Source organism: Miniopterus natalensis, chromosome 2 (genome assembly GCF_054644295.1).
Source record: "Miniopterus natalensis isolate mMinNat1 chromosome 2, mMinNat1.hap1, whole genome shotgun sequence".
NCBI classification, from domain to species: Eukaryota; Metazoa; Chordata; class Mammalia; order Chiroptera; family Miniopteridae; genus Miniopterus; species Miniopterus natalensis.
This window is the reverse complement of record NC_142082.1, coordinates 27,519,494-27,535,301: the sequence shown is the minus strand read 5'-3', so window position 1 is coordinate 27,535,301 and position 15,808 is coordinate 27,519,494. Positions and strand designations below refer to the sequence as shown.

The window sequence follows — 15,808 nt, the reverse complement described above, 5'->3', positions numbered from 1 at the left end:
TGTATTTCACCATAATTTTAAAAATTCCATATGGTTAAAGATAGATAGATGATAGACAGATAGATAGATGGACGGATGGATGGATAGGTAGGTAGATAGATAGATGATAGATAGATGATAGATGATAGATAGATAGATAGATAGATAGACAGACAGACAGACAGACAGACAGACAGACAGACAGATAGATAGATAGATAGATAGATAGATAGATAGATAGATGATAGATAACAGATAGACAGATAGATGATAGATAGATGGATTTGCAGGTAAAAATAGCACCTACTAAGAACAGCAGAAAACTCAGGCCTGATCCCTGCCCCCTTCCTCTACCCTAGGCTGCAGCAAGTCCAAAGCTGCCTCTCATCTACCTAGACAATGAATCACCTGGTGATCTGGTTGAAATGCAGATTCTGATTCAGAGGTCTGGATGGGGCTTGGGTTCTGTTGCTGCTGGCCCTCGGAACTCACTTTGTGGACCAACGCTGTAAGCCTCGAGCAGTCCAGTGGGGCAGCTCTCATCAATCCAAGATGAGATGCAGTGCTAACACAACTGACTCTGCAACTCACACCCGACTTTGCCATTTTTGCACTTCATGCCTCCACTGCCTTCTTCCTGGTACTTTGTGTCTGGTAATAGCCACGAAGTAGCTGCAGGTTGTTCAACCAAGGAAAGCTGAAATTGCCAGGCTATAGAAATTTCACCCTTGAGCTTCAGGGACCTGTGGCTACACAGTAACTAACCAGAGTTAATCAGATTGGAAATTAATTAGGTTTGGAATGTGCTTTGGCAACTACTAAAGAAAAGATGTGCAGTAAGGAAATAATAGTCAACTTGCTTTGAATAGTGGGAACACAGTCCTCAAACAGTGCAGAAACTGTTTATAGAAAAGCCCAGGCACAACACAAATGTGCACTGCTACTTAACAAAGCGCCATGATATGGGAATCACACACCATTCTTATCTACTCATAATGCAAGATCCTCACAGAAGAGTTCCAGCTATGACATAAACTTAGAAAACATTTAAAACATACTCCACTCATTCTGACTTTTCATTTTTTAGGGCAAGCTGCCAGTTAGAAAGGAAGAACTGCTTCCTCTGTTATTGATGCACGTGTCCCTGAGCTAGATAGAGCCTCCCTGGGCCCCATGTCCTCACCAGTTTTACTGAGTCAACTAAATCATTCCTGTAACCAAGTCTGCTACAGCCCCTCCAGGAACTGCCGTAAGAACTAATGCTGAGTGAGATTTCACTTCATTCTGCTGGGCAGAATAGCAAGCGACTTGTGCACACACCCACACATGCCTACACACAGGCACACATGCATACTCACGAACATGCATGCACACACACAATTTCATTTCATTCTCCCCAATGTTAGTGTGCACATTTTACAGATCTTTAAAGAGGCCCAGTATACTTGTGCAGCTGCTCAAGGACCCCCGGGACACTAAGCAGCTCACGACACTAACAGTGGTATGAGTAGCCTGGATAAGTAACTGCCAAACAATAAGGGTTTAATGGCAGTGGAGGGCCTCTAAATTCTACTAGAACATAAATGAGATTTGGTCAAGCACTTTTTAAAGCAATTCCACCCTGACACAAGTAAAAAGACAATTTTTAAGAATGGGCAAAATCATGACACTCAAACAGATACGAAAAGTAAATACATGTTAAATATCCTATTTAGCTAATTTAATGAGAGAGCCAGACATATGCCATAACCAACTCAAAGATGTCAAGAAGGCACAGGTGTATTTGCTAAGGAGTAACTTTGAGAATCATCGGTTGGTCTGCCCTTATGCAAATGAGAACTCCAAATCCTTGCAGTTGTTTGGTCTAAAAGGCACGGTCGTGATTAGTCAGAATAGAGCCTGTGCGGCTGCAATTGGACGGGGAAAGCCTCAGTCCTATTGGCTGAATGGGATTCTAGGAACTCCTTGACACAGGCTGGCTCAGGCGCCAGAAACACAGTGCAGGCGGGCAGTGCAGCGCAGAGGCAGGCAGCTCAGTGCAGGCTTCTCCCAGAAGTGCAACTTGCATGAGAGGCCCCTGTGTAGAAATGGCTGCTAGGCTCTTTACTTGTATGTTTGATTTTTTATTTTTGTTTGTTTTTGTTTTTAAATTTGAGTCCAGTTAGCCACCAGAAGCCCTTCTGATTAGGTATCTTCTTTCTCAGAGTCCACACTCTGATTAAATAAACATTAAATGTCCAACCAAACTCATACCTATCCATGATTCTAAAAGTTATTCCTTAGCAAATCAGAGAAAATCCTTTAGATAAGCCCCTATTTACTCCTTACTCCCCCTTTACAAAGCTTGAGGGTATCCATGATGTGCCAGGAAACAGAAGGTAACATATATTACTGGGAACCTAGTGAACCACTAGTCCCATTCACATCTACTATCTTATTTAAGCTTCATAATTAATTAACCCTGTAAATAAGGTTTATTACTACATTTAAAAAAAGAAAAGGTCTGCTGTTTCCCAGATGCAGCCGTGCGTGGAAGGTGGCCCCTCTAAATCTACTGAAGTAGCACAAGTCATTTCAGGAAATGCCATCAGACGCCAACATGCAGTCACACATGAGCTTTCTATTTCTGAGCAGAAATACCCACTTTTATGGAGGATGCAGAGACTCAAAGGCAGGGACATGAGCCTGGGTGGCTCCCCAGGACTGAAGGCTTTAACTGACCTGGAGTGTTTACTCTAGGACAGGCTGAACTTTTGAACCACAAACCACAGAAAGTGGTTTGTAGGACTCAGACACCTCAGAAACCTGGACCACTACCCAGTGTGGTTGACCAGCTTATTGCACTGGTCAGAGCATTCCACAGGCACCTTCTCTAACAAGATCATCTAGAATCAGCACAGCCGAGCTTGGGTAAAAGGGTGGATTCAGGATCTCTCTCTCAAGGGCAAGTGGCATAACATGCTGAACTAGTTGGCTTCGTATAGATGAGAAAACACATCTCAGACATGAAAACATGTATAAAATGCACATAATTCTACATGAGTAACATGCTGATTGAACAGGCATTTTAATACATTAATCTTGTTAGTTATGAGACAGCCCAAAGGTTGGGACTGTCTACCTTACCATTTTTGGACACAGCCACATTTTTTCAGTTCAGTCACACTATGCACTAAACAGAATGTGCCGTGATATGTATTTGTCACATCCTGTACACGCACACGTAGATTGCGTATCTGAGCATTCAGTCCCTCACTTTAGAGTAGATGCCACTTCTATGAAGGACACAGCATGGCTTAGTGACTAAGTACATAAACTCTGGGGCAATTTGCCCAGTTCAGCCCTTTCTGGGCTTCATGATAACTTCCATGGGATCTAACCTTGTTACCTCCTTGAGTCCCAGAGAGGATTAATGAGTTTCAATGCAGAGGTTAAACAGCCCTAGCCCACAGTTAGTGCTATGTAGGCAGCAGCCATTAATTGGCCGGATTTTGTGATAGAGCCTAATCTTGGGGAGGCTCTGGAGATGATTTTGGGGGTATTCCTTAAAGGTTTTGTAAGTTCACAGGCTGCGTGACAGCTAATCAGCCTATACAAACAGCATTACAAACATGCCATTAGGTTTATTCTTTATATCTGAAGATTTACCTTTGGGTACAGGTAAGCATTTCAGGTACAACCGGAACAAAAAACTTCTTAAACGAAGTATAAATGTTTACCTACCACAAGATAACTCTAGATGCCTGTGAAGGCTGTTAATAATAAAATTTAAAACTTTTAAAAATTAATTGGGAAATAGTCTGACAGAATACAAAAATAAACATGAGTGCATTAGCTAACGCACCTTCATTTAGAACATTGCACAACACATTCTTTTGATCCAGCAATTTTTTTTTGTAATTTTAAGTAATTCAAGGCAGAATAATAGATTAGATAATACCATAAGTCTAACCTTTGAGTATTATTTGGTGTACTAGCACTAGCATTACACAGGACAAACTTTCAGAGTTATATAATCCCATTTAGGCCACGAGTCCTTCAAGAAAATACCTGATTTGGAAATTTTTCATGGCTTAGAATTTTAACTAAAATTGTAACATTGAGCATTTGGCTAATATAAGTTCATCTCTAATTTTTAGAAATAAAGACATAAATGAAAAAAGCAAACTGATAGCAACTTTCCCATGCTTTCCATGTTTCCAGTAGCATATACATTTTGTTTGTTTGAAAGAGAGGAAGGACATAACAGAGAATAAAATATGACAAAAAGCAGACCTCAAATCCAGGCTCTTCAGCATCCAGTGCAACCTGAGCAAACTTTGTGGCCTCTCTGGGCCTTAGTTTCCAGGTCTGCGAAAGGAAGGTGGATAAAAATGCCAAGCACACAGAGTAGCTGTAAGAAGTAAGAGGTTAGCCCCAGCCCATTGACTCAGTCCGTTGGAGCATCATTCTGTACAACAAAAAACTCTGTGAGTTCAACTCCCAGGCAGAGCACATACTTAGGTTGCAGGTTCAATCCCCAGTCGGAGCAGGTATGGGAGACAACTGATCGTTGTCCCACACCAGGCCCCCAGCCCAGGGCTCCAGGGCCGGGAAGAGACATCCCCACAGCTCCGGGCTGTGAAACCAGCGGGGACTGTGGCTGAGGGTCACGGAGGCTGCGGGAGCCCCAACAGCTCCTCTTAAAGGGCCCGCGCACGGACTCACTCCGACGCGCTCCCTCTGAGCCCAGCGCCGGGCAGCAGCTGGAAATGACCTGGGACACTTGGGGAGGAACTAACCTGCCTGAAATTGGGGCGAGAGGTGGAGGGGCGGCTTCCTCCCAGAAAGAAGGGCTGGCAGAGGCCATTGCTCCTTGGGCGAGTCCTCCTCACACAGAGCCGGCAGGCAGGCGCCATATTTGAATCTCCTGCACCTGACACACTTTTGGCCCTGCCCCGTGATTCCAGGAGGCTCCGCCCCTCCCCACCTGCAGCTCATCCAGGCCATTTCCAGGGGCTTTTCTGTGCAAGTGGCCTCTCGAGCCTTATGCTTAGGACTGCCCTAAAATCTCTCAAACAAGCAGCAGCGTGCTCCATACAGCTTGACAAGCAGCCCCAGGCCTGGCACTAGTGGCAGCCTGCATTGGCTCATAGCTTGGCCTCTCCTGGACACCTCCAAGCCCAGCACAAGTAGCAGCCAACTACAGTTTGCTGTGTAGCTCAGGCTGGGTGGCCCTGGCACTGGCTGACTTGGCACCTCCCAGGAGGCCCCAGACACTGTGCACCTGGTGGTCAGACTTGACCACGCTGGATTACAACCCTGCCACATCCATAAGTGACACACTCAAGGGGCGCACTTGGTGAACACCAAAGCTCTGCTGAAGTAAATCCTGCTCCATAGGGGTGTCTCCAGCACAGCAGCTCTTTGGCTGTAGCTGCAACTGGTCCGCACAGCTGATTGGCCTGGGGGTCAATTCCCCCCAGTGATGCCAACAGCAACCAAGGCTCAACTATGACAGGACAGTGCACACAGCCCTCATAGGGGAGCACCTAGAAGGCCCAGCTCAGGTGAATGGGGAGGCTGAGCCACTAAACCCTACAGGACACCTATGAAACAAAGCCACTCTACAAATTCCAGGGGACATAGCAGCTCTACATAATACATAGAAACAAACACCAGAAAGCAGCCAAAATGTGGAGGCAAAGAAACATGTCACAAAGGAAAGAACAGAAGAAATCTCTAGAAGAGGAACTAAATGAAATAGATCCAAGCAAGCTAACAGATACAGAGTTCAGAATTTTGTTTATAAGGATGCTCAATCATATTAGTAACAGTATTACAAAAACAACTGAGAAAATCAATGACATAAAGTACCAATTTGAAATGAAGGCTACACGAACTGAAATGAAGAATAATTTACAGGGAATCAACAGTAGAATTGAGGACGCTGAGAATCAAATCAGCAACTTGGAACATGACAAAACAAAAAACACCCAACCAGAAGAGCAAAAAGAAAAAAGAATCCAGAAATATGAACATAATATAAGGAGCCTCTGAGACAACTTCAAGTGGCCCAACATTTGTATTATTGTGGTACCAGAAGGAGAAGAGAGAGAGCAAGAAATTGAAAACCTATTTGAAAAAATAATCACAGAAAACTTCCCCTACCTGGGGAAAGAAATAGACTTATAAATCCAGGAAGCACAGAGGGTCCCTAACAAGAGGAACCCACAGAGGCCCACAGCAAGACACATCATAATTAAAATGCCAAAGGTTAAAGACAAAGAGAGAATCTTAACAGCAGCAGGAGAAAAGCAGTTAATTACCTACAAGGGAGCCCCCATACGACTGTCAGCTGATTTCTCAACAGAAACCTTGCAGGCCAGAAGGGACTGGCAAGAAATATTCAAAGTCATGAAAAACATGGAACTACAACCGAGATTGCTCTACCCAGCAAAGCTATCATTTAGAACTGAAGGTCAGATAAAGAGCTTCACAGATAAGAAAAAGCTAAAGGAGCCCGGCCCAGTGTGGCTCAGCGGTTGAGCATCGACCTAGGATCCAGGTGATTGGGGTTCGATTCCCGGTCCGGGCACTTGTTTGGGTTGCGGGCTCGATCCCCAGTCCAGGGTGTGCTGGAGGCAGCCAATCAATGATTCTCTCATCATTGATGTTTCTCTCTCTCTCTCTCCCTCTCCTTTCCTCTCTCTGAAATCAATAAAGATATATTTTTTAAAAAAAGAAAAAGAAAAAGCTAAAGGAGTTCATCCCCACCAAACCAGCACTACAGGAAATGTTGAAGGGTCTTCTTTAAGAAGAAGCTAATGTCCAGCCAGGCGTGGCTCAGTGGTTGAGCATCGACCTAGGATCCAGGCAATCAGGGTTCGATTCCTGGTCAGGGCACATGCCCAGGTTGTGGGCTGCAGCCAATCAATGACTCTCTCATCATTGATGTTTCTATCTCTCTTTCTCCCTCTCCTTTCCTCTCTCTGAAATCAATAAAGATATTTTAAAAAGAAAAAAGAAAAAAAAGAAAATCACAATGGACATACCTGAATTACAAAATACTTTACTACTAAAAAATGCTAACCATCATCTGAGCCTTCAGTGGGTTATAATCTTTTTGCTGGTACAGGGTCTTGCCTCCATGGTGATGAAAACACAGTATCTGTGAAGCACAATAATGTGAAGTAGAACAGAACAAGGAATGCCTCTAGTACACCTGGCTAAGCTCTAAGGCACTTGTCTTGGCTAACAGGAGAAGAGGAAAGGTAGTCCAGGCTGGAAGGGGCTTTGAGCGGGGACATTCACTGGATCCAGAGGCCCAACAGAAACACCCCCTCAGCAGCATGCAGAAGAGACAGGAGTCTGGGTCAGTCTGAGTGAAAAGAACACTAGAGCCTTCCTTCGCCAAGGCCAACGGGCACAGGATAGCAGGACCATGAAAATCTGTCATCACAGTGATGAAGCCATTGTTCTAAGAATAAAGAGTTGTGTCCGGCTGGGTTGTGGCTCAGCGGTTGAGCATCGGCCTAGGATCCAGATTGCAGTTCAGTTAAGGCCACAAGCCAGGCTTGCAGGCTCGATCCCCAGCAGGAGGTGTGCAGGAGGCAGCCGATCAATGACGACTCTCTCACCATTGATATTTCTTTCTCTCTCTCCCTCTCCCTTCCTTTCTCTGAAATCAATAAAGATATTAAAAATAAATAAATAAATAAAGAGTTGTTTAAATGTGTGTGTGTAAAATTTCCTTTTCACAGAAAGGGAAGTTATATGAGGTCTCATTGAACAAAAGGGGCAAGTTCGATTTGGAATCAGTTTCTATTTCTCCTGCAAACTTAAAGATAACAAAGCATGACATTATCTTCCAGAGACATTAAATGTGATTTGGGTATTAGCTCATGAAGATGATTGACCTTAATTAGTTAAATTCTCCTGAATCAACAGCACACCAGTGAGCCTTAAATACCTCGTCCCACCCCCAGAATTCCTGGCGCCCCCTCCAGGACTCTGGGCGGAACTCCCAGCACGTGTAGTTGCTCACAGGCGTCCTTTGTCCTTGGCAATCTCTCAGTATAATGGCACTTTGTCTGCCTTGCTGAACCCAACAGTTGATTCCATTCCACCTATCTTAATATCCACATTCATATTCAGGCCACTGCTTTTAGTCAATTAAGCAGAATTCTGCAAAGGAGGACTTGCACTCAAAGATACCCATTCCAAGTCTTCAGTAACAATAAAAATGCGGACCTACCTACAGACTTGGGCCCACCTACAAAAACATGGACCCACCTACGAAGTTATGGACCCTCCTACAATACAGGCTTTGCAGATTTAGCTTCCAGATCCCAAACCTCAACTAAGATTTATTTCCAATAATTTTTTTCAGACGTTCATGCTAATCTTAAATCCAGGTCCTCACCCTCACTCCAGTCTATCTCAGAGTGGACACACACAGGAGAGAGAAACTTGAGCGCAGCTTAAGTTAAACTGAATCATGGGTCCCTCAATCCCTGACTGCTACACACTTGAGAGCTTCTATAACTATGGAAAAGACTTTTAGAGAAATGCTTTCCCCTTTGTATGACCTAAACCAGGGGTCAGCAAACTGCTTCTGCAAAGGGCAGAGAGTTTTCCCTCTCTGTGCTACATAGTCTCTGTTGCAACAACTCAGCTCCACTATTGCAGTGTGAAAACAGCCACAGACAGTATGTGAATGCTGTCTGTGTGCCAATAAAGCTTTATTTACAATGACCAGTAAGGGGTCAGGTCAGTCCCCTGATCTGAAAAGGAATTGTAATCTACCAGATGCTCTCCTGTCACACAAATACTGATAGTCAGGCTGAGAATTGCCATATTAGGACCTCAAAGACCAATCAGCAGCCACACTAATATAATAAGAGAGCCAGCTACAATCCAAGTCCTCCACCCCGGCTCCACATTTGATTTAGGCTGTCTACCCATTTCTGTACCAATCTCTTAAGGTTTTTTAAAACATACAGCCCTCACAGGCCAGTCCAAAGGATCAATGGTCAGTAACTCTGGGGTCCCTGTCAAACAGAGCTGCTCTCCGGGCTCATTCACAATACTGCCACCTTTCCAACCTGAAGTAGCATCACTTTGGACACAGCATCTCTGCCGTTCCCTGGATCTAGAAGCAGCTGCCTACAGGGCTGGGGGTTGTGGCTTTTTGTGCAGATTGGAAGAAGAATGATGAGGGACTTGCAATCCTCACATGGACAGTCCTCATCCGGCATCTTCACCTGTGCGCCACCTCATCCTTCACAGATGCCCCCCCTTAGCTGACTTCACAGGTATGGGCAATTATATTCTCCCTTTTCCAGGCACCACGATTGCATAACCCGGAATGCCAGCATCCTCTCCTGGATTGCACTATAGGTATTCAAGAGAAAGATCTTTAACCAACTACTCTGAATTTCCCTCTCTTTGATCTCTCCAGTTATTGCAGAAATTATTTATTGGGGGCTCACCTAAGCCTCTCTTTTCCCCTCTGTGACGTGTTTGCTGGTGGCACTCGTTGTCCTAGTCACCCAGGGCCAGGAAACAATTGTTTATTTAGCAAACACTAACACAAAGCTTCCGCATTCCTCTTTTGGAGCACTTTGTCCATATTAACTCATTGATTCCTAACAACACTCTAGGTGCGTGGAGAGAGGTGACACAGCCACAAAATCACACACGTGATCAATGGCTCTGGTCAGCAGAACAACGAGCCCCCCAAAGAAGCCTATGAATCCCTGGAGCCTATGAATATATTATGGTACATGGCAAGGGGCAAATGAGGCTGCTGACAAATTAAAATTGCTAACCGGCTGCCCTTAAAACAAGATTACCCTGGATTATCAGGATGAGCCCAGGGTAATCACAAGTCTTTTAAATGTGGGAGGGAGGGTTCAGGTAAAAATGGCTGAATATTTAGCTTCAATATTTGAGGCTGAGAAGGACGAGGTTAATTGTTCTTTTTAAGATCAGGGCCACCGTGCTCCGGCTTCACAATAAACTGACTGTCAGCCAGACCATGACGCTGCCCAACCTGTACTGGAACCCACAGAACACGGCCTACCGCAGAAGGATCCCACTGCCACGTGAGCAACGCGGGGGTGCAGGAACACTCTGATAACTTCTTTGAGGAGGTGTTCACAGACTTCAGGAGAAGAACAGGGAGACTGAAGAGATGAGCATGTGCAACAATTTGGGGGATCACCCCGTGAGCAACATCTGTCAAATTTCGGCACAGAGAAGATGCAGAGCAGGCAGTGACTGAACTCAACAACCGCTGGCTCAACGGGCAGGGAGTGCATGCCCAGCTGCCTTCTGTCACAGACTTCCAGGAGTAATGCTGTCAGCATGAGCTGGGAGAATGCACCATGGTGGCTTCTGCAACTTCATGCACCTGCAACCCACCTCCCAAAACCTCTGGCAGCAGCTCTATGGGTGAGGACCCTGGCACAGGTAACCCCTGAGGTCCCATATCCACCACGGTCCCCGAAAAAGAAGCCAATGACGTTCCCCAAACCACAGGCACGGCCACTTCTGAGATCCTGGCCCTCTTGCCCTCTACCCCTGACGGGCACAGAAGTCCTGCCCAGGACCCATCCTCAAAGCTTTCTTTAACTCCCCAGGGCCATCTTCCCCACCCTCTGGGGCCTACCACCCCTTCCCTAATAAAGTTCTGTATTGAGGGTTTAAAAAATATAAATGTGGGAGAGGGAAGCATGACAGTCAGGGTCAGAGTAACCTGAGTGACAAGAAGACTACAGGCCACTGCTGGCTTTGAAGATGGCAGATGAAGGAACCATGGAATGCAGCAGGCTCCAGAAGCTGAGAAAAGCCAGGAGACAAGCTCTTCCCTACCGCCTCCCAAAAAGAGTAGTCCTGCAAACACCTTGGTTTTTCCCTGGTGAGACTCACTTAGGGCTTCTAACCTGGGTTTTTTCAAAGCCACTACACTTGTGATGATTTGTTATAGGGGCAGCAGGAGACTAAAACAGACTTTGACACTGACAGTGGGGTGCTGCTGCAGCGAATGTGGACGTGCCCTTGGAATTGGGCATGGTCAGAGGCTGGAAGATTGTGAGGAGCATGGTAAGAGCCCAGATTGCCTGGGATAGACTTAGGAGAAACACGGATGTTAACAACTCTGCTAGTGAGGGCTCAGAAGGCAGCAGGGGGCATGGCAGAGAAACATGAAAGAGAAGGGCGCTGCCAGGAGGGTTCAGTGGGAAATGAGGAACCTGCTGCTGGAAACTGACGGAAAGGAGATATAGTGTCAGAAAAATGGTCTTCATGACACAGGTACTGACTGGGGTTGCAAACATAAGTCATATCGCCACACCCTACAGGGGCTACAGCCTTGAGAAATGAGGGGTAAGTGAGGAGGGGTGTCGAACCTTCCAGGACGCGGTGGTGGGATCTGTTAAGGTGCACTGTCACTTTTTCATATCCCGGCTGTGTTTTCTTAAAACAATGACCAGGTGTGAAATGATAACACTTATTTCCTTGCTGGCCTCTCCCCCTCCTCTGGAGCTTAAGCCCATGGAACAGAGGCCCTGGCTAGCTTGTCACTTGTGTAGAAGAGCAATTCTCAAACAGTATGTCACGAGAATTTTTAAAACATGCAGTACCTGACTATTTAGTAAGGAACACTGACCTCTTGTCCCTTAGACCGTCAAATAAAAACAATGACAACAGCCGTCAGGCGTGAATGAATCTAAATTATACCTATATTTTTGTCAGATTGGCAAAAAAAATGTAATATATTTTTTGGTGTGCCACGGAATTTTAGTAATTAGTTTATGTGTGCCAAGAGATGAGAAAGGTTGAAAATCACTGCTGTAGAATGGAGCCTGGAACAGTGCCCAGGTACACAGCAGGGGCTCAGTTTACAGTTGCTGAACAATGGGCAACATCTTTTTAGACTGCCCAGGTAGTAGTAAGTTCTGTTGGAACTCTGTCTTGTCTCTAGGCAACCTCCTTTTGCTCTGGGACTTACCAAACCGTATCTGGTGACCACCCCATATCCATCTGCCCAACTAGGCAAGGGGCAGAGCCAAGAAGGCACAATGGAAGGAGGTTCCCTGCACCTGGACAGAACAAGTCTGAATCCCACTCAGCGTCTACCAGCTCTGTCTCCCCATCTCTAACATGCAAACTGTCACATCTCTCTTTGAAGGAATCCTATGACTCAAGTAAAATACTACTTACCAGCCTAGCAAATCTCCCCTTTCTAGCTTCACCTGCCCTGCAGGCTTCAAGCAGCCACGCACTTTTTTGAAAGGACATGCCAAGAGTAAAAGAGAAACTCTGACCTCTTACTATCACTTTAACTATTAAAAAACCTAACACCGCTCAGTTGGGTGTGGCTCAGTGGTTGAGCATCGACCTAGGATCCAGGAGCTCGCAGGTCGATTCCACTCAGGGCACAAGCCTGGCTTGCGGGCTCAATCCCCAGCAAGGGATGTGCAGGAGGCAGCCAATCAATGACTCTCTCATTATTGATGCTTCTATCTCTCTCTGAAATCAATAAAAGATATATTAAAACAACAAAAACCTAATACCCTCCACACCCCCACCCCAGCGGCCAATGCAACCAAGAGCAGCATTAAAAAACAACTCATCCTCTAGCTGCTTCTCATCTTTCTGCCTCAGTTATGAAAATTTAAATAAACACAACTTAAAAACAACAAGAACAAATGTCTGTGGAGTGGAAAGAAAGTTTAAGAGCAAGACAAAAAGAGGAAAAAAGTAGATCCCTTAAAAATTAAACTTTTGAATTTTCAACAGGAATTACTGGAAAGGTATCTATTCATAGCTCTCCTTTCCCTCCAAGTGGCCCATAACCCCACAGTCACAGGGGAGCCAGGCATAGAAGTAGCCTGGCTCTGAGCCTCTGTCACCCTAAGTACGGGTACACAGGAGGTTGGTAACGTGGAGGAGGGGCCTGGCTACCCCCATGGCCCAGGGAGCCTGACTGAGCTCACCCTTGGGATTCCAGGAACAAGAAGGCAGACAGGAAATGAGTCGTCATCTGCCCCCCCCCCCCCCAAGAGCCCAACAAAGTATCAGAGACATCTCATTAGCTGTATTACAAAATCCTCTGGTGATCAAGGTTTCAGCTGCATCATTTCCTTGTCACAGAAGAAAGTAGCCAGTGAAAATTACACTGCTACCTCATACCATAGATGCCAGAGGTGCTGGTTCAGACACCTAAGGTCAGCTCCTGTTCCAGAAACACCACACTTTGTGGTAAAGGGCAGGTTCTCATGATGGCCACTACAGAGCTTTTCATTTAGGTCCCCAATGCCATTCCTGCATTATCCTCTTGTAAACCAAGGTCAGCAGTGAAGTCTGGCCAGTCAACAAAAGGAGCAAAAGGGCCAGTCCTGTCCAAAGCAGGCAGACGAGTCGTGTTAATTTGATTTGATCTGGCTTCTAGAGGCTGCGTTCGTTCCATGGCCACCAAATGCTGTGCCAGGGAGTCAGCTTAAGCAGTAAAGGGTCTTAGAGAAACCTCACTTTGCAGCCTGGAGCTGGAGGAAAGAACAGGGGAAGCGCACCTGAAAGATGCTGCTTTTACACAGAGTGATTGTAATAAATTAGTCAAGACAGTAACTGCTGTAACAACAAAAAAGGCAGCAATGAAAAAAAGGAGGAAAGAGGGAAGTGGGTATACCTCCATGGACGTCATTAATTCAGTTTTAAATAGATAATTAGTTAAAATCTTGTTTATTTAGCAGACTGGTGTGCCCAAGTTGGCAGTTTTAAAATTCTAGACAGGGCCTTTGGGTATTTATAGCCTTTTTAAAGTGCTGACATTAAAAAAGTCAGACCTTAAAGTTTCGGGCTCCGAAAAAGAATGTTCACTGAAAACCTGCCATACTATTCAGTTTTTTATTTACTCGTCCTATCTTTTTCCTTTTCGTGGGGAAGGAAACAGTGTTCTATGGCAACACTGTAATTGTCACTGCAATTCCGTAGTTAAACTGGAAGCTTGAATCAAGGTCTTCTAAGTTGTACTTTTGAAAAATCACAAATACTACACACACTAAAAATTCACCACCTATAGTAAAAATGCTGCTACAGAAAAGCACTTCAAGCTCCATAACGTGTAAGAGCCAAGATCAAGCAGATGATAAAGACACTGGGAAATGCAGAAATGCTGAGGGCTAAGAAAGGAGAGACTTGAGTTCTGTTTCCTACTTTCCTGACTAAACCTTGCAGGAGAAGGTTCAGCGCCTCAGTTTCCTCTTTTGTAAAAAAAAAAAAGGGGGGGGTAGACTTGCTCACCCCTCAAGGTTGCGTGGATATCAAACGAGACATGTTTGTGAAAGTACTTCTATGAGTCTGGTTATCACTGGCAGGCTCAGTGCAGAGAGCCAGGCACTGCCATTGGGGACACAAATGACACGGTTCCTCTTTGGGGTCAGGGGTACTTTTTAAGCATCAGCTGGATTGTCACTAAATGTACCAAGTGGTTGAACAGCAAGAGTTTCCCAACCAGCAAAGGAGAACAAGTGGGAAGAGAGGAGTCAAGGGTGGGCGTGCACTGTGTCTGGGGGCCTGATCCCTGAAGTGGGGTCACCTGCAGTGGGAGGAAGGGCCCCTGTGTGTAACCGGGGAGCCCTGCCCTGGGGCGCCCGCCTCGGAGGACGCCTGCCTTGTCGGGCCCCGGCCCTGCGGACGCTACTCTCGGACGGGAAGCCCCTCGCCCCCGGCCCTGCCGGGATCCAGGACGCGCGGACCCGGGAGGCGCCAGCCCTCACCTGCGGTGTCCCAAATGGAGATGTTGTAGGAACGCCACTGCTTCAGGTAGAAGGCGCCGCCCACCGTGCTGACCGTGTCGGCGAAACGCCGCTCCATGTACCTCTGCAGCAGCGACGTCTTTCCCACATTCATGTCCCCCAAAAGCACGATCTTCCCGTCCGGCTTCCACATCTTCCCGAAGAAAGCCTCCCGCGCGTCCTGAACCCCGCGCCCGTCCGGCCCGTGCGCCCCGGGCACAGCTGGAGCAACCGGACACCGGCCCCGAGACGGGTCGGACCCGACCCGGCTTGGACCCGGACCTCGCGCGGACCCGGACTCGCGGAAAGCCTAAATTTGCCGGGACGCCCCGGACTTTCCTGTCCCGACGCCTGGACGCGCGGAAGAAGCGCGTGTCTGCGCCGGGGCAGCACCAAGGGACTCGTCCAGGGCCCCGCCCCGCGCCCTGTCCCGCCCTTCTCCCGGCCCCGCCTCCCACTTTCCGCTGGAAAATATCCCCCCACTCCGGCCACGCCTCCCGCAGGGGTCGGGACTCCGTACCCCGGCCTCCCGCCAGGCCCCGCCTCGCCCAGCCTCCCCGCCTCTCGGCCGCCGCCCCCACCGGTCCTGCACCCCACGCCCCCGGCCCGCCCCCAGCCCCTTCCTGGCTGCCCCAGCTCCGCCCTTTCCCGGCCCGCGGTCCCCCTTCCCACCTGTTCAGGGCCCTGGGACGCGCTCCGGAGGCCTCGGGACAGTGGTGACCTCAGAGCCCTGACGTCCCCGGCTAGTGATGGGCCCCCCGCCAGCGCGTCCGCCAAGCGCTTTCCCAGCTGCGTCGATTTCCTCATCGGCGTGTGTGCAAATAGAGCTACTAGCCGAGGTCATTATAAAAGTTTACCTGAAACGAGCATCTGTGAAAATCCTTCCTAAGATCCTGACTGCCAGTGGTTCCAAAGCTGGGGCAGAGGGGAGACTGCAGGAAGATTGGTTTCTGGTGCTGTTTTCTTGGTGGGTTTGCTCACGTATACAAGAAACTTGATGCTATGTTGTATCTGAAAAATGGACAGCCATCCCCGTTTAAAACTTT

General features: G+C 47.1%; 1 protein-coding gene and 1 pseudogene across 1 annotated transcript in view; one reads left to right on the top strand and one right to left on the bottom strand.

Annotated features, from left to right (window-relative positions):
* RAB20 (RAB20, member RAS oncogene family) overlaps positions 1-14,935 on the bottom strand; it is a 28,375-nt gene extending 13,440 nt beyond the window's left edge. Inside the window, exon 1 of the mRNA XM_016204145.2 lies at positions 14,745-14,935. Within this exon, the coding sequence (XP_016059631.1) occupies positions 14,745-14,916 (172 nt within the window). The 5' untranslated portion in view covers positions 14,917-14,935. The remainder of the gene's footprint in view (positions 1-14,744) is intronic.
* On the top strand, positions 9,886-10,519 carry LOC107530377 (splicing factor U2AF 26 kDa subunit pseudogene; annotated as a pseudogene).
* Positions 14,936-15,808: the final 873 nt, after the last annotated feature.